This window comes from Ochotona princeps, chromosome 2 (genome assembly GCF_030435755.1).
Source record: "Ochotona princeps isolate mOchPri1 chromosome 2, mOchPri1.hap1, whole genome shotgun sequence".
NCBI lineage: Eukaryota > Metazoa > Chordata > Mammalia > Lagomorpha > Ochotonidae > Ochotona > Ochotona princeps.
Window position 1 is genome coordinate 6517274 of NC_080833.1, and position 22859 is coordinate 6540132.

Below are 22859 nucleotides of genomic sequence, written 5' to 3' on the forward strand. Positions count from 1 at the left end.
CCCGACGGAGGCGGTAGTGCTGGCGGGAGCTCCCTCGTGTCGCATCGGGGCGCCTGGGAAAGGCCTCTTACTAATTACCGTGAGCTGGGGTCGGACCCAGAACCCCTTGCAGTGCTACTCTGCCCAAATTTGGGTTCCACGTGCCTTCGCCTGCTTCGTCTCTTTTGGGGTTCGTTCCTAGCAGCTTACTCGTTCACGGACATCATTCCCAAAACTGAAGTGCGGGGAGACCCCACTCACCCTCAGGCTCGCCTTGCGCTCCGCAGGGGAACTGGACACGGCCTCCATGCTTTCTGCACTCCTTCCATCTGGTGGGCAGGCTGCCCCACCCCACATCCAGAATGCCTGCTACAGCGGGAAGCCGGGTGGACTTAGGGGAGGATTGCTAGGTGCAGCCTGTCCCCAGAATCTGACGTGGTACAACTCGCTAAACTTAAGTGTTATGTTGGGATCTGAATGTTGGCTATTACCCTGTGCATAACAGGATACTTGGCTGGTTTATTTAGATTTGTTTATTTATTTGACAGGCAGAATTAGAGGTAAGAAGAGAGCTTCCATCTGCTTCTTCCCTCTGTAAATGGGTGTGCTGTGCCGGATTTTGGTATCCCCCCAAAAATCATTGAGTCTGAAGTCGGTGCTAAGGCATAAAGGGCAGTTTATTCAGGTTAACCTAGGTCTCCCAGCCACCCCTACCCCAGCCCAGCAGGGCTGGAGGGGGAGGGGCCACTGCAAGCAAGAGAGCGAGCCCAGGTTGAACAGCATAGGGTTCTTACACATTCCAGGCTATTAACTATACAGTCATGATTTAGCAGGCTTCTGTTGGTGGGTCTGAAGCAAGCAACTTTCAAAAAGTACAAATTGATGAGCTACAGGGTAGTGGATCTTATCAAACACCAGGTACTTCCTTCCTGAGGAGTGGTCTGCCAACGTGACCTGCCAGGTGATGGCAGGTGTCACGGGGTTTCACATTAACTGTCAGGCCTGGAGTTCACACAGCCCCCAGCCAAGCAATTAAGGCAAAAATCACAAAAGGCAGAAAACACCTAGGTTCTTCAGTTGCGAGGACTGGAACTGGACCCTCTGAAGCCAGAAGCCAGGAGCCTGCTCTGGGTCTCCCATGTGGGTGCAGGGGTCTAAGGATTTGGTCCATCTCCTGCTGCTTTCCCAGGCACATCAGCAGGGAGCTGGATGGGAAGTAGAACAGCTGGGACTGGTGCCCACAGAACATGCCACCGTCTCCCTGCTATCCCACGGCCTCAGGATATGTGGCTTTTTTTTTTCAAGATTTATTTATTTTTATTGGAAAGGCAGATATACAGAGAGGAGAGGCAGAGGGGAAGATCTTCCGTCCGATGAGTCACTCCCCAAGTGATTGCAACGGCCAGTACTCGCCGATTCGAAGCCAGGAGACAGGAACCTCCTCCAGGTCTCCCACGAGGGTGCAGGGTTCCAATGCTTTGGGCCATCCTCAACTGCTTTCCCAGGCCACAAGCAGGGAGCTGGATGGGAAGCAGGGCCGCTGGGATTAGAACTGGCGTCCATATGGGATCGTGGCTTGTGCAAGGCGAGGACTTTAACTACTACGCTATCGTGCTGGGCCCCAATACTCAGCTTTTTACCTTTTCTTCTTGGTTGTGTACTTGGACACACAGGTACCTAGGTAGGGCCTACTTTTCTGTTTTCAAGATTGACTGATTTATTTGAAAGGTCAAGCGACAGGGAGAAATACAGAGAGAAAGGGAGAGAGAGGGTATGTATCTTCCATGTGCTGATTGACTCCAAGTGCCCACAGTGGCTACTTTGGGCCAGATCAAAGCCAGGGGGAACTCCTGCACATGGGCAGCAGGACCCCAGACGTCTGGCTGAGGTGCATTAGCAGGGCTCGAGCCAGCGCTCTGAGGGCGACACGGGCAGTCCAGAACTACGCCTGCCGTCAGACATGCTGTCATCCGAGGGCACTGTGCCTGCATACTTACCACCCCTCACTTCAGCCCCTGTCCTGCTCAGTGTCCCTGCTGCTCCCTGAAGACCTTTCCAACCTTCTTGCCAGGCGGCCTTCCCGGCACCTCTCTGGTTCCTGCGGGGCTCTCCTGGCTCCTGCGGGGCAGGGCCTCAGCTGAGTGTACACTGTCAGCACTTGGCTGGCCTGGCAAGTCCTTGTGTCCCCAAGTACTGACTGCTAATAAAAGGGGAATGTGGAAGGAACAAATGTACCCTTTGCACACTAATTATGAGTAAAAAGTCACTCAGATACTTTTTAAAATCCTGATGTCATTTATTGGCACAAAAATTATTCAGATACACATAGTGTCTAGACATGGCTACACTGTATAGTTTGTGCATTTAGTTGAATATTTATTTTGCTCATAATTCCCAATATATGCTTGACCTCTCCTCTTTGTGACAGCAATTTTCCCAAGCCCTTTCTTGGAGCCAGAGCAGTCGGATCACTGTATGCACTCTAGCCCAGTGCTGGGAAGGCCATCCTGCCATGCCATGGTTGCCTCTGTGTGTCTGCTTAGCCCTGGCCGCCCATGGGCGGCTCCCAGCTCAGATTGCAGTGTGTGAGCTGCAGCATCACTGGGCCGGGCAGGACACAGATCTTGCACACCCAACTTGCCCATCTTGTGAATGCCACCTTTGCTGTCCCCACACCAGTGAGGTAATGGAGAGTGGAGGGGACGAAGTCGGTGTTGTCCACTTCCTTACAGTCTGGGGCCCTAGTCCATGTCCTCCTCGACCTGAGGGGGCTAGAGGAGGGCGAGGCCACGTGCCCATCAGCAGGGGTGTGTGCTCCGTGCCTGTGCTGGAGGAGGGCGAGGCTGCGCACCTGTCAGCAGGGGCGTGTGACCCGTGCCCATGCTGGAGGAGGGCCAGGCCGCACCTATCAGCAAGGGTGTGTGATCCATGCCCATGTTGGGTGCTGGAGGAGGGCCAGGCCATGTGCCCGTCAGCAGAGGAGTGTGATCCATGCCTGTGCTGGAGGAGGGTGAGGTCGCGCCCATCGGCGTGTGGTCCGTGCCTGTGCTGGAGGAGGGCAAGACTGCACACCTGTCAGCAGGGGTGTGTGATCCGTGCCTGTGCTGAGTGCTGGAGGAGGGCGAGGCTGTGCCCGTCGGCAGGGGCGTGTGATCTGTACCTGTGCTGGGTGATGGAGGAGGCGAGGCCGTGCCTGTCAGCAGGTACATGTGATGAGACCTCTTGCGAGTGAAGTAGAACCCGTATCTAATGTTAAGGATCTTGTGTTCCCCCAGATTAATGGCTCGCTTCACGTCCTGGGGACCAAAGCAAGCCTGTGTTTCTGACAATTATTCTTCAACAGCAGCTAGAAAGTCGGTTCAGACCAACTTGGAATATACAGTAGTCTTTTCATTTACACTTGAATATTTAACAAAGTTGAGCTTTCTGACTGGAGTTTCGGTATAGTGGACGCATACACCAAACCATGAAAGCCTTGGAGGAAATGCTGCAGGCAGGTCTGGGCCTTCGCTTACCAGAAAGGACACCTAGGAAGGCAGGCAGAAAAGGAATATTTTAATAATGTGAGTTTCTTCAAAGCTTTACGCAGTCACCTTGACAAGGGCAAGACCGAGCTCTGACAGCCCAGGCACTCAGGGGGCTCATTCACAACTAATTGCATGGGACACACTTGTCATCTCTGGCTCAGGTTGACACCTGCCTGTGCCCCACACACCCCACAAGGGACACCTGCTGCTGCCTCTGGGCGTGCCTCCGGCAGCTGATCAAAGCATACCCAGCTGGTCCTTGAGGCTAGGCTCTTAGGTCATAAATCTGTCTTTTCATCTCTCTGTCACTGCTCTGGCTTCTCTCACCTTGCCTCAATCTCAGAACTGGAGTGACAGCAAAAATGCAAAAAGGACCCCTTTCAGCCAGCCAAGCCCAGCCTCTCCCTCAAGCCATTCCTCTTGGCGTGATTTTCATTTCTTTTGGTGTTTGTCTTCCAAATACGCATTCCTAGACATCTTCCAACAGTGAGCACTCACAGTGAAGACAAATTTTTCTTGGCCACCTGGGCTGGGGCCTAGGGTGGGCCCTGCCTGTCTGAGGCTGCACAGCTGCTGAGACGCCCACTTACCAGCCAATGTAGCACTGGCAGAGGTTTTCATGGGACGTGGCTTGCTTGATGAGCAGCTCAACTTGTGTTGGGACATCCAGAGTGTCGTCGTGTGAGAAGTCCCGACCTGGTGGGAGAGGCAGAAACCTTTGGCTCTGTGCCTGGTTGCCAGTGCATCCCTTGTCCTGTGGCAAAGCGCTCCCTGCAGCCCACAGCTCATCCTCCCACCCAGGGATGAAAGGCGCGAAACAGTTGGACGGAATAAGCAACAGACTGCTTCTCCCAACCCGGACGTGCTCAAGGGGATGTTCAGGCATGCACCGACAGCCAGGCATTCCCTGAGCTCCTCCACGGCTAACTGCAGGGACACACCCGTCCCCTCCATCAAGGGGCTGAGCTCAGGCTTTACAAGGATTCAGTCTATTGCAAAATCCTCTTTGAGATGGCTGAGAATTCCCGCTCTTTTGTTCCTGCGAGTCTCCATTTGTAAATTCACAGCTCCCACTGCTTATGTGGCAAGATCACTTCCAGTCCACCTTCTGTCTCTCCCCCTCAGCAGACGCTCTGTTAGGGGGTCATCACACAGTGTCGGGACGCTGAGGGTCGTGCCTCCGTCTCACCTCCTCCTCCCCCCTGTCCCTGTCCCCTGCACGCTCGCTCTGGATATGGTTCCTTCTGCTTACTCAGATGGCTCCTAGTGCTGACCATGCCTCCTGAGTCATCTTTCAAGAACTCCCTCTTGACACACTATGTCTTTTTTTTTTTAAAGATTTATTCATTTTATTACAGCCAGATATACACAGAGGAGGAGAGACAGAGAGGAAGATCTTCCGTCTGATGATTCACTCCCCAAGTGAGCCACAACAGGCCGATGAGTGCCGATCCGAAGCCGGGAACCTGGAACCTCTTCTGGGTCTCCCACGCGGGTGCAGTGTCCCAATGCATTGGGCCGTCCTCCACTGCTTTCCCAGGCCACAAGCAGGGAGCTGGATGGGAAGTGGAGCTGCTGGGATTAGAACCGGCGCCCATAGGGATCCCGGGGCGTTCAAGGTGAGGACTTTTAGCTGCTAGGCCACGCCGCCAGGCCCGACACACTATGTCTTTCCCACTGCTCAGTAAACATGCTCTTCTAACCCATTAAAGAAAAGTTTCTAATGTCACCCACTCCCATCTCCTGTTCCACTCTGGCCTCCTATCTCACGTCCCCCGTCTCTCCGTGCACACCCATCTCAGGCCTCCTGCCCCGCACCCCTGTCTCTCCATGCACACCCTGCTCTGGCGTTTCTGAACTGCTCTGCTGACTTCTCACTTCGTGCTCTCTTCAGGCAGGCGGGCAGCTCACCACAGCTCTCAGGCATCACCATCGGCCTATAGCCACCCTTGATCTACATCTGCCGCCCTGCCCCATCCTCTTTCTTACTTTGCCTCTAGAAAATTTTTTGAATTTGTGGCCACCCCAAATCTAACGAGGAGTCATGGCTTTCCTCTGCCCTGTCCTCCACCTGCCACAGTGGCATGAGGCAGTTTCCCAATGTCAGTCTAGACCCTAGATCTCTCTCCCTGCTCCACTGAGAACCCTTCTTGACTTCCTCCTGTCCTTAGGATGAGATATAGAATACATATATAGGTCCTAAGTGATGGGGCCATGGCCTAGCCAGCCATTCTCAGGTGCTCCCCTTATTCTTAGGGCAGCAGTGCTGGCCTGCTTTGGGACCGTTTTTCTTGCCATTGCTGTCCGATACCATAGGTCCCTTCCCTGTATGTTCAGTCTGCTTTCAAGAACATCCTTTTCACACATTCTACTTGCACAGTTTGGCACCCAGGCTGCTTCCTTAGGGAAGCATTTTAGGCATCACGGCCTTGAACCCCTCTCACTACACGCAGGGCTCGACCTGGGAGAGTCCACGGCCACCATGATTTCCTGAGCATGCAGCATGTGAGTGCCTAACCGACACATGCTGGCTACAAAGCTAAGCTGCCAGGCATGACGTCAGGTCGCAGCACCCTGTGTCGCCTCTGACCCTCGTTGCTTCAGAGGGAGGCACTATCGTCACTGCCAGACAAAGAACCGGGGGCTCCTAGGACAGGCTGTACTCGGGGGTGTGGGGTGTGGGATGGAGTCTCTGACCTTTCCAGCTCCTACCCGTTCTATCACTTTCTGGTCAGAAAACAGATGACTGACATATGATGTCTCCTTTTAAAAAGTATGTGTCTTGGGCCCTGGTGCAATAGCCTACTGGCCTTGCACACACTGGGATCCCATGTGGGTGCCAGCCCCACTTCCCACCCAGCTCCCTGCTTGAGGCTTGGGAAAGCAGTGGAGGATGGCCCAAAGTCTTGAGACCCTGCAATCGCGTGGGAGACCCAGAAGAAGCTCCCGGCTCCTGGCTTCAGATCAGCTCAGCTCCAGCTGTTGTGGTGCCTGGTGAGTGAATCAGTGGACAGAAGGTCTTCCTCTGTGTATATCTGACTTTCCAATGAAAATAGATAAATCTTTAAAAAGAAAAAGCATGTGCCTCTCCCTTTCCTATCTCTCCAAAGCACAGAGAACTCACTAGCTGAGAAAGTGTACACAGATGCAATGGAACTAGCGTTCCACAAAAAAGGATGAAATCCTGGTGTTTGCAACAAAATGGACGCAACTGGAGACCCTCACATGTAGTGAAAATAAGACAAATGTCGGGACTTCTCTGTGCTTCTCTTCTGTACTCAGAGAGGACAAAGATGACTTAATGCGTTTGAGTGAAACTGACATCTGTGGACTTGACTATTGTGTATAGCCCTTGCCCATATTCCTGCTGGACAGTAGTCTTTCTACTTTTTTACTAGCGGAGCATTAAGCCTGTGACTAAAGTAAATTAAAAATGTTACTACAAAAAAAAAGGGCGGGGGAGGAAGAAGCGGGGACTGAGGCATCACTACCCCCGGAATTGTATCTTTGTGATACCTGACACCCGTCTGTTCTCTTTAATAGTAACGAGTTACTTCCAAAAAAAAACAAAAAACAAAAAACCAAAAACCAAAACCAAAAGTCCAGAGAGGTGAAATCAGAGTGGACAGACTGACTCTAGCATCAAGTCAGGGTGACGAACACTCCTTTGGATGACTTTGGGCTCAACATAATTTCACTCAGCTCCTGAGTGAAAAGAGATTCTACAAACACTGCCTCATTGTTACTTGTGATCAGCTAGGAGACAATGAGGGTGCTTAGCTGACACCTCAGAGCTATGAGCTGCGCGTGGCTGAGGCGCAGGATCAGGACCCAGGTAGGACAGCCACATAGGCCCGAGGCGCAGCATCAGGACCCTGGTAGGACAGCCGCACAGGGCCGAGGCGCAGCATCAGGACCCTGGTAGGACAGCCGCACAGGGCCAAGGCGCAGCATCAGGACCCGGGCAGGACATCTACACAGGGCCGAGGCACAGCATCAGGACCCGGGCAGGACAGCCGCACAGGCCCGAGGCGCAGCATCAGGGTCCCGGACAGGACAGCCACACAGGGCTGAGGCGCAGCATCAGGACCCTGGCAGGACAGCCGCACAGGGCCGAGGCGCAGCATCAGGACCCTGGCAGGACAGCCGCACAGGGCCGAGGCAGGACAGTCTCCTGCTTTATGATCAGGTCAACACACACACTCACCTGTGAGCTTATCGCGGACCCTGTTAATGATCTGAATAGCTTTCTTATTCAGGGCTTCTGGTTTCACCAAACCATCTCCAACTAGAAGACACAAAAGTCAAAATAACTAAAGAATTGGACTGCAGCAGACACAGTGGGGGCCACTGCTTTCTCACTTGTGTAAATGTTGAGCAGTTCTTCCTCTGGGTCCAGCTTTGCCCTCGGGGTAGAACAAGGAATTCACGGAACCTGTGCTCAGAGGCTGGCTTGCTGCTCTCTCAACCAGCTACTCCCTGGTGCAACTCCACAGGGGAACTTACTGAAAGAGTGAATGGATTCTGGCACTGTGGTCCCCGTTTTCTTATGGGCTGGTTCTCCAAGTTCTACACCATCCAAAATTTCTAGGGGGAAAAAATCAATTAATAGAAAATTTGAACACAAACAAGCCATAGCTGGTGCTAGCTTTCATTTTTTCTTTTTAAGATTATTTATTGTGACTGGCATTTATTGTGACTGTGCCATCCCAGTGGGTCAAGCCACTGCCTATGAAGTCAGCATCCTATATGAGTGCTAGTTCAAATCCTGGTTGCTCTATTTCCAGTCTTGCTCCTTGCTAATGTGCCTGGGAAAGAAGCAGATGATGACCCAAGACCTTGGGCCCCTGCCATCCAAGTGGGAGACCCAGAAGCAGCTCCTGGTCCTGGCTTCAGCCTGGCCCAACAGCCACTTGGAGCGTGAATCACCAGACAGATTTCTTTCCGCTTCTAGAACTGTGTTTTACAAACAAATTAAACCTTTTGAAAAAACTGTATTTTTTTTAGTTTTTTTTTTAAGATTTATTCATTTTTATTGGATAGAGTTATAGAGTAGAAACAAAGAGAGATATTTTCCATCTTCTGGTTCACTCTCCAAATGAACCTCAATGGCCAGAGATGAACCGATCCTAAGTCAGGAGCCAGGAGTTTCTTCAGAGTCCCTGGGTTCTAGTCCCTGCTCTGCTCTCAGTACCAGCTTCCTGCCAATGTGCCCCTGGGGAGGCAGCAGATGATAGCTCAAGGATTTTTGGTGCCTGCCACGCACGTGGAGAGCTGGCCTGGTGACTGTAGGTACTTGGCATGAAAAAGATGGGTGGTATTTGTCTGATGTAAAATGAAACAATACAACAAGAAGCCTCAAGGAAAACAGGTTTGCTTCCTGCATATGGCAGCCATGGGAAGTCACAGCTCTTCAGGGCTGTGCTAAAGCTCCTCCCACCCTAGAAACACTCTGGGCAAAGGGGCTGTGATTGGCCCTGGGATGCACCTACCTACTGATTGGCCTGCCGAGTAGGAATCTGTTCGTGTCCGGGATCTTTTGTTGCCTTTGGTATTTGCTGGGGAAAGAAAAGGAGCGTTAAAGAGTTCTTCAGTGGCAGGCTCTATAGGCCTGGCATGGTCAACAACCACTTGGGACACCTGCATCTCATTCTGAAATGCCTGCTTCAAATACTGGCTACTCTACTGAGCAACTCTCTGCTAATGTTCCTGAAAGCAGAGGATGACTTCAGCACTTGACTTCCTGCCACCCTTGGAGAACGCCAGAGTTCCTGCTTCCTGTGGTTCCTGGTCTTGGTCTGGCCTAGCCTTGCCCTGTCTGTCACAGTATTTTGAGGAGAGAATCAGCAGGTAGAAGGTCTTTCTCTCATCTCTCTCTCTCTCTTTTTTTAAAGACTTATTTATTGTTAGTTGAAAGGCAGATTTACAAAGAGGTTAGGCCAGAGAGATCTTTTCTATCCGCTGGTTCACTCCCACATGGAGGGTGGGACCCAAAGACTTGGGTCATATTTCACACTTTCCAAGGCCATACGCAGAGAGCTGGGTCAACAGTGGGGCAGTTGGACTTGAGCCAGTGCCCATATGAGAACTGTCAGCACCGTAGGTGGAGGTTTAACTTAATATGCCATGGTGCTAGCCCTGGCAGGTCTAAAAATTAGGGTGCTAGTGTTGTGGCATAATGGGAAAACGGTTACTTGTGGTGATGGAATACCATATGGATATTGATTCAAGTCCCAGCTGCTCCATCACTGATTAAGATCCCTGCTGATGTGCCTGAGCAACCAGCAGAACATGGACCAAGCTGGTGGGTCCCTGGACCCACATGGGAGATCCAGAACAAGCACCTGGCTCCTGGCTTTGTACCACTCCAGCTCTGGCTGTTGTGGCCATGCGAGGAGTGAACCAGTGGATGGACGATTTCTCCCTCTCTCTCCGCTTCCTCTCTTCAAAACTCTGCCTTTTACATAAATAAACATGTCTTTGGGAAAAGAATTACTTCCAACTTTGACTTGAAGAGATTTGTTGATAAAATTTCTTATGATAGTGAAAATGTAAGTTTTCCAAAAGCTGTAACTCTGCAGTGAGAACAAAGACATATTTCTTCAGAGGAAGAAGGTGGGTGTAAGCATATGACGTAACACTCAGGGGGACGTTCCAGCTACGGATTTAGATCCAGACAACATAATGTAAGGTCAAGTAAGAATTTGCTGCAGCAGATCAGAGGCCTCTAAGGAGGCAGAAGCAAGGGGTCCATAAAGACATTGCTGTCTTGAATCTCAACTGTGCATTTTTAATTGAAATTTCAACTTACTACTCTTTATGAAGCTCAAATAAACAAACCCACTGGGGCATGCAGCTAATCCTGCAAAATATTTTAATTAGCATCTAGATTGGTGATAGGAGTTTTCTGTTCTAGTTAATAAACATGCATGCTTGGAATTCCTATCCAGCCACTAGAGCTGCAGCAGAATGTAATGTAAGGGCTCCAGGCACGCAGGGCAAGAGGTCACTGGGATGTAACCTGTTGGATATTCTTCATCTGGGAGGGTGTCAAACCCAGCTCCCACGTACTCGGTGATACTCACTGTCCATCAGCCTCCAGTTCAGCAAGGGGTCATAGACGAAGGCCTCCAGCACGGCCATGACACTGTCCTTGTGCTCCCGCAGCACCTCCAGCACCGTGTGGCAGGTGATTCTGTAGTTGCCATCCAGACCTGTAACCTAGCGGAAGCACAGGGCCGCTCACCATGAGGAGCACAAGCCCCGGCTCTCTGGGCAGTCTCTGGCTAGGAGAGGGCCAGTGAGGGCCGTGGGGCCAGGAAGCCAGGTGAGATCCTGTGAACTGTGGATCCCACTCTGACACAATGGGCAGCCACAGGACACTGCTACAGATGGCACATAGGCATGTCGTGGGGCAGCTCAGCTCCACCAGCCAAGTCTGCCCTCCAAGATGACCGTAACTGTGTGGACCCCACTTCAAAGCAGCTTGTTTGCAATGTCCACTCACCTCCATAGCATTGGTCAGCATTCTTGTTAGTCTAAATGGAATCTTCTCAGGAAATTTCTCTCTGGTCATAGCAACCTGGAGGATAATAAAGAAAAAAAACAACCCACAACCTGCAGTTAGATTGATTTCTTTAGTGAAAGCCAGGTAAAGGCACATGGTTTTATCTTGGATCAGTTACACTGACTTTTTTTTTTTTAAAGATTGATTTATTTTGGGCCCAGCACAATAGAGTAGTGGTTAAAGTCCTCACCTTGAACGCGCCGGGATCCCATATGGGTGCTGGTTCTAATCCCAGCAGCTCCACTTCCCATCCAACTCCCTGCTTGTGGCCTGGGAAAGCAGTCGAGGATGGCCCAAAGGCTTGGGACCCTGCACCCACACAGGAAACCTGGGGGAGGTTCCTGGCTCCTGGCTTCGGATCGGCACAGCACCAGCTGTTGCGGTCACTTGGGCAGTGATTCATTGGATGGAAGCTCTTCCTCTCTGTCTTTCCTCCTCTCTGTATATCTGACTTTGTAATGAAAATAAAAATTAATGTTAAGAAAAAAGATTTATTTATTTTTATTGCAAAGTCAGATATATATATAAAGGAGGAGAGACAGAGAGGAAGATCTTCCATCATCGATTCACCCCTCAAGTGGTTGTAAAGGCCGGAGCGAGCTGATCCAAAGCCAGGAGCCAGGAGCTCCTTCTCGATTTCCCACATGGGTGCAGGGTCCCAAGGCTTTGGGCTATTCTCCAATGCTTTCCCAGGCCATAAGCAGGGAGCTGAATGGGAAACAGGGCCATGGGGATTAGAACCAGTGTCCATATGGAATCCTGGGGTATTCAAGGAGAGGAATTTAGCCACTAGGGTACCATGCTGAGCCCAGCACTGATTTTAATTATAGCACAGAAATCAAGTATCTCAAGTTTAACAAAGGGGCTCACCACTGAGTTCTGAACAACAATAACAACAACAAACCAGCCGAGACATCAAGGAAGCAGAGGACCGGTGGGCTGCCTGGGAGCTGCGGTCCTCCTGAGCTGGAGGGCAGTGTGTGCATGGCCACAGCCCTGAGAAAGCTGAGTTCAACGGAGGGCACAGATTCATGTTTTAGACTAGCTTTCTATTGTGTCTGTAGCAGTCAAGTGTGAGACAAGGGCATGTGGGAACTAAATCTGCCTTCGCTGTCAGAGAAAGTGAGTTCTATGCAATGTTCTACAACATGTGCTCACCTCAAAGCAGTCCCCAAAGTCTATGTGCAGTATCTTTCCACTCAGCCGGTCCAGCATCAGGTTAGATGGGTGTCTGAAAAGCAGAGGGACCAGGTAGGGGTCACAGAGCAGCACCAAAGGAGGAAGCACCCCAAAATGTAGATGCCAGCCAGAGCTGGCCACCCACAAGCCACAGCATCCCCGGCTCCTGCTGTTCACAGCCAGGCTCCCTCTCGAGGGATGGCTGCGCCTATTTTGTGCTGCACTAGCAGAACTGGGTAACTGGGACAGAGACCTGACAAAGAGAACATCTACTGGCTGGTGCGGCTCAGCAGAGCCTGCCAACTCCTGCTCTGAGGCTGAGTGGAGATGCATCTGCGTGAGTCACAGGTTGGCCCACTGCACCAGGGTGATCTCTTTCCCAGGGCTGTGGCTGCCTGACAAGCGGTTTCTGGCAGTGCTGGCTCTCGGCATGGCAAGGCTCTACCACGATGCTGAGGACCTGTTTCCTTGAGCCGTGAGCCAAGCCAGAATGGATCACCTGGCTTTCAAACATGTGTTCCATTGATTTTTTAAAAAAATGATGTATTTGAAAGAATGACAGAAGAGAGAAGAGAGACAGAGAGAGAGAGAGAGGTAGAGATCTTTTACCTGCTGGTTCACTTCCTAAATGTTCCCAATAGCCACTGAAGCCAGGAACCAGGAAGTCCAACTGGGTCCCTGGTAGACGGGTTTATCAGCTGCTGTCTTCCTAGGTCTGTCAGCAGGAAGCGGGAAGGGGAGTATCTGGGATTCGAACCAGCACTCCAGTACAGAATGTGGGTATCCTATGCAGTAGGTTAACTGGCTGCACCACAATCCTCACCCCTCTGCTAGTCTTTTTTAAAAACAACAATTTATGATTTTTGTGGGAATGCAATTATTTTTAATGTCAAATGGCTATCTGGCATACGATACTAAGAAAAAACTACCCAGATAAACAGTTTTCTTTACCTAATTGTATGTCAGTTTCTGAATATTTGTAAATGACTTCCTCTGTCAGTACATTTGGACAAAAACAGATCATACTAAAAAATCAGCAAATTATACTTTGGTTGATTCAAACCATGGGAATAGGATTACTTCTCTTAGCAGAGTGGTAACTGACAAATGCTGACACAGTCACTACCATCACTGTGCTCATGCAGGTGTTCAGCCCAGGTTAAGAGACCTACACCCCGCTTCCAAGTGCACAGCGTCTGCCGGTCACGTCCAACGGCAGCCTCCTCTAAGGCAGCCCCTGAGGCAGCGGGGTGGCTTCGCCCTGGGAGAGCTGGTCCAGTCCTGGCTCCTGGCCCAGCCCTGGTCACTGTGGGCTCTGGAGAGGTGGACCATGGCAGGCAGTCTCTGTTTATGTGTCTGTCCACCTCCAAAATGAACAAACAAGAATCTGCATGATTAAAACCCGTTTTTTTAAACTTTCTCTTTTTTTTTCACCTTTCAGGGCCTGGGATTCACTCCCTCACTCCCAGGCAGTGGGGGTGAGCTAAGACCGCCTGGTGGCCACGGGTGCCGAATCTCACCAGTGGCTGTGACCACAGCTACGGTCAGGGCCGTAAAAAATAGCTACTTTAATATGGCTTTTAGTACACTACACCACACTGTACAGAGAGTAACATCCTGGAACTATGGGTTTTCTTCCTTCCCATCTCCCCTGCTGATCGCTGAGCTTGTTCAACAAACGGAGATGAAGGCTGATGCCATAAGACAAGTCAGGAGTACAAACACAATGCTGATTCGTCAAATGGACATAAATCTCACTAGGAAATAAGATGAAACTACTCAACAAAACTACAGTGGAGAAAGAGCAACAAATTAAATGCACTCACCTATCTCCTAGGCCCAAAATATAGCCCACCATGGACATGACAGCTAAAGAGCGGGTGTAATTGGTCCTTCGGTCAAACCACACCTAGGAACAAGGGAACACGCGACACATGTGGACCACTCTTCAGAAACCTGAACAGATTCAACCTAACTCTATCTCAGTCAACTGTCTGTTTATATCCCATCCAAGACGAGATAGAACAAGTGATGGGATGAAGGCTTCATTCACAACTGGGAAATAACACACTGCACTCCAAAGTCAACTTCATTAGAAATGTAAAGAACACAGATGAATACGGAGACTTTTTGTAGGTACAGGCGTGAATAAATGAAAATAAAGGATAGGCACACATCATTCTCAACTATGTAAACATCATCAAAAATAAAATTAAAAAATCTTTAAAAAGACTGTAAATTTGCTAAATCCTTCAGAATTATTAGAAATATTTAATAAGACTCCAATAAAAATGCAGTGGCAGCTTTTTGTCAAGTTTCATTGATAACACTACCCCAAAATTTATCTGCAGGAAAGAAAAAAAACAGCTGATAAGAGGAGTCTTGTATTAATACTAGTAGTATGGGATTCCAGCAGAAAGAGCAATGCACACAGAACAGACTCCCTAGAAAGAAATCCCGAGCACAAAAGAAGTGAGTGCAATAAAAATTAAGTTTCAGAGCTTGGTGCGATCGCTCAGCGGCTAAATCCTTGCCTTGCATGCACTGGGATCCTATAGAAGCAGTTTGTGCCCTGGCTGCTCTGCTTCCCATCTAGCACTATGTGGCCTGGGAAATCAGTGGAGGATGGCCCAGAGACTTGGGGTCCTGCACTGCGTGGGAAACTCACAAGAAGCTCCTGGCTCCTGGCTTCTGATTGGCTCAGCTCTGGCTGTTGTGGCCATTTGGGCAGTGAACCAGCAGATGGGTGATCTTTTTCTCCTTCTCTCTGTAAATCTGCCGTTCCAATAAAGCTAAATAAGTGTTTTATTTTATTTTTAAAGATTTATTTATTTTTTTATTACAAAGTCAGATATAAAGAGAGGAGAGACACAGAGAGGAAGATCTTCCATCCGATGATTCACTCCCCAAGTGAGCACAACGGCCAGTGCTGCGCCGATCCGAAGCCGGGAACCAGGAACCTCTTCCGGGTCTCCCACGCGGGTGCAGGGTCCCAAAGCCTTGGGCCGTCCTTGGCTGCTTTCCCAGGCCACAAGCAGGGAGCTGGATGGGAAGTGGAGCTGCCGGGATTAGAACCGGTGCCCGGCGAGGACTTTTAGCCGCTAGGCCACGGCATCGGGCCCTTAAATAAGTATTTTAAAAAAACTAAATTTCAGTAACAGTGGTGAAGGGATGGCCTTTCTCTCTCTCTGATTTACTTTTTTGGGATGGCAGATTTTACAGAGGAGAGATGAAGCGAAAGATCTTCTATCTACTGGTTCACTCCCAAAATCACAACAATGGTTGCACTTAAGCTCAATCCAAAGCCAGGAGCCAGGAGTTCCTTCTCGGTCTCCCACATGGGCGCAGGCTTCCAAGGCTTTGGGCTATTCTCCAATGCTTTCCCACGTCACAAGCAGGGAGTCGGACAGAACAGCCGGGATACAAATCAGCACCCATCTGGGGTCCTGGGATAGAGTTTTTTAAAAGTTGATTTAGTTTTATTCATTTGAGAGGCAGAGGGTACAGCGATATCATTCCCGTCACTGTTCACTTTGGAAATCCTCTCAATGGGTCAGACTGGCAATGAAATCTGGGAACTGAACTCCAGTAGGGGCAGGCACTTGAGGCTGAGCCATCACCTCTGCTTCCCAGGGTCTGCAACAGCAGAAGCTGCGTCAAAAGCCAGCGCTGGCCCTCAAACCAGGTACGCTGGCAATGGGAAGCAGGCATCTTAACCGCTTGGTGAAGCGCTGGTCCCAGGATATGATCTTATTTGACTGCTAGTGTGGTGGTGGCTAATCATTAAAAAAAAAAAAGGCTATATGTTTATCTTAAATAAACTCCAAATTAGGTTAGGCTTTAAATGTAAAAAAATCCCAAAGAACCTCCTAATTAGGACAAGAAAATATAAGCAAAAAGGTGCATAATCTTGAAGAGAAGAATGTCTCTTAAAATATAAAGCTGAAAGAAAAAATTAAAAAAAAATTAAGTTCTAACTTGAAAAAATGGCTATATATATCAACAAAAATAAACTCAATTCAAAAGACATACCATTAACAAAACTACAAAACCAAACACACAGAATTGGTAACATATGTAAAAAAAAGAAAACAAACAAACCCTATCCTTAACTTACAAAGATCTCCAATGTTGTTAATTGTAAGATGCAGGAGTAACGGAACTGCCGCGTCTCAGTCTGCCAGCCTGCCTGGCATTACCGCCTGCTCTTTTAAAGCTGCTACCCTTCATGTACAGTGGAAGGTCTGCCCAGCCGGGCTCGGGTGCAGGGAGGGCCTACCTCGGAGCTGGGGCTCTTGAGCCACAGCAGCTTGGCCAGGTCGTCCCCCGCTGTATTGTTGACAGCGTGTTCAAACACCTCCACCTTCTGCATCAGGGTCAGGTGGTCGTAGTCTGGGGCCATCTGCAGCAGAACACAGGCACAGACATGAGTCCAGGCAGCTCAGGTCCAGGGGGGAGACGAGGCTTGGGTCCAGACCTCCGCCAAAAGGAGAAAGGACAGAGGAATACTGCGCAGGTACACACGGGACCACGTGTCCTCCCAGGGCAGCAGGGGAAAGGCCAGGATTGCCCTCAGCAAGCCTGCTGTCTGTACGACAGCCCCAGAGCTTGCTCCCAGCAGACACAGCTCTGACTGCGCGCACCTCTACTGTCCGTGACTTGCCGCATGGGGCTTCCTGCATGTCAGGTGATTCTGAGTTCCTCTAGGATGATGGGGCCCGTGTTTAGGATTTTAGGGGCCCGTGTTTCTTATCTGTTTAGGACTCTATTTCATGAAACTTTCAAGTAACTTTCCTTGAACAGACTTTCTAGTGATGGACACACAGAGCTGGAGAAATCATGCCAATTTCCCAGAGCGGGAGCTCTGCCTGCAGCGCATCACGGCCCTTGGGTCCGGCGGCCCGTTACATACCCTCAACATGATCCGGTGTTCAATATTGAGCAGGATCTTCTTCTTCTCCCTGTAGTCCCGGATGAGCGCGTGCAGCGTGTCACAGTGAGGGACCCAGCCAATGAGGCCCGAGTTGGTCGATAAAGGAATGACGGCATATCGCTGGATGCTGGTGCGCCGACGGGAATGCAGGGTTAGTACAGGGCAGAGCTTTTTAAAGGAATCTCTCTCTATACATATACTGACATTTTTATGGATTCCCATGAAATGTTTCTACAGATGTTTACACAATGTAATGTCTAACTAAATATATCTTAAAATCTCATTTAACATTTCTTTATAATAAAAACATTCAAAATCCTTTCTTCTACTTCTTTTTTTAAAAATTTATTTTATTTTTATTGGAAAGTCAGATATACAGAGATGAGGAGAGACAGAGAGGAAGATCTTCCGTCCGATGATTCACTCCCCAAGTGGCCACAACAGCCAGAGCTGCGCCAATTCCAAATCAGGAGCCCAGAGCTTCTTACAGGTCTCACACACAGGTGCAGAAACCCAAGACTTTGGGTCATCCTCAGCTGCTTTCCCAGGCCACAAGCAGGGAGCTGGATGGGAAGCAGGGCCACTGGGATTAGAACTGCGCCGATATGGGGATCCCAGCACATGCAAGGTGAGGACTTTAGCTGGTAGACTACCTCACCGGGTTCAACTTTTTCTTTTAAAAGTTTATTATTTTTATTGGAAAGGCAGATCATATTTACAGAGAGAAGGCGAGATAGAGAGAAAGATCTTCCATTTGCTGGTTCACTCCCCAAATGGCCATGATGGCCATAGTTGAGCTTGAACTGAAGCCAGGAGCCAGTAGCTTCCTTTGGCACAATTACATAAGTCCAGGGTCCCAAGGCTTTGGGCCGTCCTCCACTGCTTTTCCAGGTCATAAGCAGGGAACTGGATGGGAAGTGGAACAGCTGGGATACAAACTGGTGCCCGTATGGGATCCCAGCACTTGCAAGGTGAGGATTTAGCCATTGAGCCATTATGCCCTTGATCTTTTTTTTTTTGAAAAAGAAAAATCCACAGTACATTGTCATTATCTACTGTGCTCCTACATTGTAATAATTTTTTCTTTTAGATTAAAAATTGCAAGTTAACTGATGAAAATTTGAAAATATAAAGGTACAAAGAAGAAAACTAAAACCTATAAAGCAGAAATAGCAGCTATGAATCCTTGAAAGTTTCCTTTCGGTTGGCTTTCTGTATTCACACAGCCTGCTTTTTATTAATTTTTTAAAAAATAAATGGGATATCAAACATGCTCTTTTATATCTTATTGTCATCCAATGATGTTTCCATCTCCCTGACAGGTTTTCAAAGAACTCTAAACGATATAGAAAAATGTTTGTAAGTGAAAAGCACAGTATACAAAACTGTGTTTTATATATTTATATCAAATATATAAATTAGTTCAACTCCAAACACGAAAGACAAAAAAAAAATATCAAAAAGATAACAGCTAATAACTGCTAAATAGATTACCAATTACTTTCTTTTTTTTTTTTTTTTTTTAAAGATTTATTCGTTTTATTACAGCCAGATATACACAGAGGAGGAGAGACAGAGAGGAAGATCTTCCGTCCGATGATTCACTCCCCAAGTGAGCCGCAACGGGCCGATGCACGCCGATCCGAAGCCGGGAACCTGGAACTCTTCCGGGTCTCCCACGCGGGTGCAGGATCCCAATGCATTGGGCCGTCCTCAACTGCTTTCCCAGGCCACAAGCAGGGAGCTGGATAGGAAGTGGAGCTGCCGGGATTAGAACCGGCGCCCATATGGGATCCCGGGGCTTTCAAGGCAAGGACTTTAGCCGCTAGGCCACGGCCGCCGGGCCCTACCAATTACTTTCTTTAGGACACTACTATATTTTCAGCTTTCTACATTAACAATGAAACCCACTGAAACTTTTACTAACCCCTGAAACTAACTTTTTAAAGTACTAACAATTAGGTGTCTTTCTGTTGAAAAGCCCTGTTGTGATTCTTAGATTTTGTTTCATTTCTCAAATAAGTTTAAAAATGTATGCCATTGTTAATGTAGAAAGCTGAAAATATAGTAGTGTCCTAAAGAAAGTAATTGGTAGGGCCCGGCGGCATGGCCTAGCGGCTAAAGTCCTTGCCTTGAAAGCCCCGGGATCCCATATGGGCGCCGGTTCTAATCCCGGCAGCTCCACTTCCTATCCAGCTCCCTGTTTGTGGCCTGGGAAAGCAGTTGAGGACGGCCCAATGCATTGGGATCCTGCACCCGCGTGGGAGACCCGGAAGAGTTCCAGGTTCCCGGCTTCGGATCGGCGTGCATCGGCCCGTTGCGGCTCACTTGGGGAGTGAATCATCGGACGGAAGATCTTCCTCTCTGTCTCTCCTCCTCTGTGTATATCTGACTTTGTAATAAAGTGAATAAATCTTTAAAAAAAAAAAGTTTCAGTGGGTAAAGTTGCCATCTGAGATACTGGTATCCCACTTAGGCAATTCCTGTTCCGGCTCCTCCACACCTGACCCAGCTCCCTGCCAAAGGTGTGGAAAACACAATGGAAGATGGCCCAAATGCCTGAGCTCCTGCCACCCACAGAGGATACCCTGAGGAAGTTCCTGGCTCCTGGCTTAGCCCAGCCCAGCCCCAGCTGCTGTAGTAATCTAGGCAGACTAAACTCTGGATCAATGCAGGATGCATGTGCTATTTCTAATGGACCCCATTTGCTAAACTTGTTGCTATGTCAGGAGCTGGGGAGGGTCAAGCCTCAGAGAAGACAGTGCACTAATGATGCGAGCTCGCTGTTCTGGGGAACAAGTAGGTGACTATCTCGAAGTAACCTCTCAGGGAACCATTCACGCCCTCGCTAGCAAGAGAAGCAGCAACAGTGGCAGGGACAGCAAAGGTCAGGGCCACACATCACCTTCGCAACTCCTCCAGATGAACTGTCCCAAAGCACTCCATTCCAGATGCTCTGGAAGTAGTGCAAGCCACTCCTAAACGCACACTCCCTAGACGCTGCACAATACATCCTTTACCAGGTCAGAATGACTTGGCAGCTTGTTTTGTCCAGGTCTGAGACTACATGGATAGACAGAGGGAAAAATGAGCAGAACTGCCACTCGAGGCTTTGGCATTTTCCCTGCGCTCTCCATACCTGAGATTCTTCCGAAGAGACGTGGGGTCATTGGCTAGGAGGGTGTTAACCAGGCCGAAGAGCTGCATCACCCGCTCGTCCTGCCGCAGGTCTTCATGTCCCTTCAGGAGGAAAACAAACTCATGCCCGTTGCTGCCTGTGAGGTTTAGGGAAGACAGGGTGGGACAGTGAGTTTCCAAAACCTCCAAAGACTACTGCATCTTATCTCATCACTTTCCCTAGAGGAGGAGATCAAACACTGTAGAACTGATGAGAAAAATAGTTCTGTTTGTCATTGGTCCCCAAAGGCCAATGTGACCAAATGAAAACAAAAGAAAATATGTTATGCAGATCATCACTCCACGTAATGGTTCCATCCTGACTCACTGTATCATCGCTGTCCAGAGAAGCCTGACACCCCGACACGTCAGCTCACCTGGGGTCCCTGCAGGATGCGGCTAACAGGGGGCACTGGAAGGAGGTAGAGATCTTAAAGAGGGGTCAGTGATTTGCCCCCCACAGTTCTGGGACAGTCCATTCCCTCCCCCCCCCCCCCAGGTGGCAGCTGCTGTTGGATGGCCTTTGTCAAAGGCTATAATGCCTGCAGGACTGAGTGCCGTTTCGGGGCTGAGGCTTGGTGTGAGTGGGAGTAATCTCACCGGGGCCTGTCCCTTAGTGCTCCCTACTCAGTCTCTGACCTTTGCTTGCAGATATAGCTCTTCCATGAACTTCCTTGAATTAAGCATCCTGAGCAACTGACTAGCACAGGCTAAGCACCAGAACACAGGAGCCCACGGAGGTCTACAAGTAAGGACTGCTGATAAGTAATCACGGTATTTAAGGAACCAGAGTGTCATCAAGGGAGAGCAGGCTCAATGGGCCAACAGAGAGTTTCGACCCCTGAACCATCCCCGGCAGGTGGGGGCGCTACCCACAGGCAAACTCCAGAGGGCTGCTATTTAACAGCCTTTAGTATGAGAATTAACTTAAGAAAAAAAAGCTTTATTTATTTGAAATGCTGAGCAAGACAGGGAGAGAGAGAGAGAGAAAGAGAAAGAGAGATTTTCTATCCATTGTTCATTACCCAAATTGCTGAATGGGGCTGGTTCAGGCCAAAGCCAGGAGCCTAAAACTCCATCTGGGTCTCCCACCTAGGCAGCAGAGACCCAAGCACTTGGACTATTTTCCACCACCTTCCCGGGAACATTAGCAGAGAGGCTGATCAGAAACGGAGCAGATGGGATGCAAAACTGGCACTCCAGTGTGGATGGCTTCCCAGGGGACAGTTTAACTCAGTGTCACAGCACTGGCCCCTGAGAAGTTATTTTATGTAATCATTTTCCCCGATACAGACTATGATGGTAAAAAAGGGGCCACACGTTCTTCCTTTCAGAGTGGCTGGTTGCCATCCACATTTGCACGCATCTAGATGCTCTTTGCTGGCCTCCCCTCTTCCCAGCACCTGCCTTGTCCAGTCTGATCTCTATGTGTGCCAAGGCAACCCTTTGTGTGTGACCACTCCACTGCTCCTGAACCAGCACGGCTCCGTGAGGAGCTCAGAGTCCTGGCGAGGAGCTAATGGGGGAATCCACTGTGCTCTACACCTCCACTCTCAGAAGGCACAGGAGAGACGCTGCATCCAAAAGGTGACCAGTGGGATAGCAAATGGTCATTTCGGAAGACAGGAGGAGAGGCAGGTGGCAGAGGTCCATAACGGTTCTTACCCATGAGTGTCAGCTTCCGGGGCCTCTGCTTAGACGTGATGACTTGCAAGGACGGGGCTATGGACTGAATGCGAATGATTGGCTGGTTGGGGTCATATGTTCCTGGCACAGCCAGTTCAAGGTCCCGGCACATCAGAAGCTTTGGGGAGACATACTGCAGCTCTAAGGATGTGAGCTGTGAACAAATACCAAAGGATTTAGCCTCCTACCTCCAGGGAAAGGAAAAGCAATGTTCAACAGTGTGCTAAGAGCAATGACTTGTTCCAGAGTCTGCAGGTGAAGTACGACCAGCTGCTGTGAAATGCTGCTCGGACCTTCACACAGAACAGAAGGACTACGCAACAGAAGATTCTACCTGGGGCAGCTGCTTTGAGATTCGTCTGAACACATGATAGTACAGGTCCCAGGCTTGGGTGAGGTCTTTGACGTTCCCTGACTTCATGTACTTCCTGCACCATTCTTGGGCCTCCATTAAATCTCGCCCGTATGCCTGCAGGGGAAAGATGACAAGGAAAATGGGAGATTTTAAGGTGCCCACTAAGCAAGGGGGCTAAATACCAAAGCAGACCATCCACATCCCTTAGGTGACAGCAACAGAAGCCGGCAACAGAAGTCTCTGGCCGAAGGTCTCAGCTCACTCTAAGGTTTATTAGGTAGGGGAAGGATCCGGGAGAGACAGAATGATCTCCGGAGGAACCTGGAATTTCCCAGTTACAGTTTCAGGAGGGTTCTGACACTTGGTGACAAAATGCATCGCTGATGTTTCTTTATCCTGTAACCTACATGGGTGAGCATTTTATTGTGGTTAAGGAGTCACACAGAAACCCTGAGT

At 49.5% G+C, this 22859-nt stretch overlaps 1 protein-coding gene and 1 pseudogene across 3 annotated transcripts in view; both read right to left on the reverse strand.

Moving 5' to 3' along the window:
* Window positions 1–3277: 3277 nt before the first annotated feature.
* Window positions 3278–22859, reverse strand: part of MTOR (mechanistic target of rapamycin kinase) — a 136825-nt gene continuing 117243 nt past the window's right edge. For all 3 annotated transcript variants that reach the window (XM_058675171.1, XM_058675160.1, XM_058675165.1), the window contains exons 45-58: window positions 22383–22517; window positions 22028–22202; window positions 20325–20460; window positions 17165–17312; window positions 16532–16654; window positions 14079–14161; window positions 12232–12304; window positions 11014–11088; window positions 10592–10727; window positions 8999–9064; window positions 8013–8093; window positions 7714–7794; window positions 4097–4202; window positions 3278–3506 (exon numbers count right to left, since the gene is read on the reverse strand). In XM_058675171.1, coding sequence (XP_058531154.1) covers window positions 3491–3506; window positions 4097–4202; window positions 7714–7794; window positions 8013–8093; window positions 8999–9064; window positions 10592–10727; window positions 11014–11088; window positions 12232–12304; window positions 14079–14161; window positions 16532–16654; window positions 17165–17312; window positions 20325–20460; window positions 22028–22202; window positions 22383–22517 — 1434 coding nt within the window. In that variant the 3' untranslated portion in view covers window positions 3278–3490. The remainder of the gene's footprint in view (window positions 3507–4096; window positions 4203–7713; window positions 7795–8012; window positions 8094–8998; window positions 9065–10591; window positions 10728–11013; window positions 11089–12231; window positions 12305–14078; window positions 14162–16531; window positions 16655–17164; window positions 17313–20324; window positions 20461–22027; window positions 22203–22382; window positions 22518–22859) is intronic.
* Window positions 13685–13820, reverse strand: LOC118758772 (small nucleolar RNA ACA64; annotated as a pseudogene).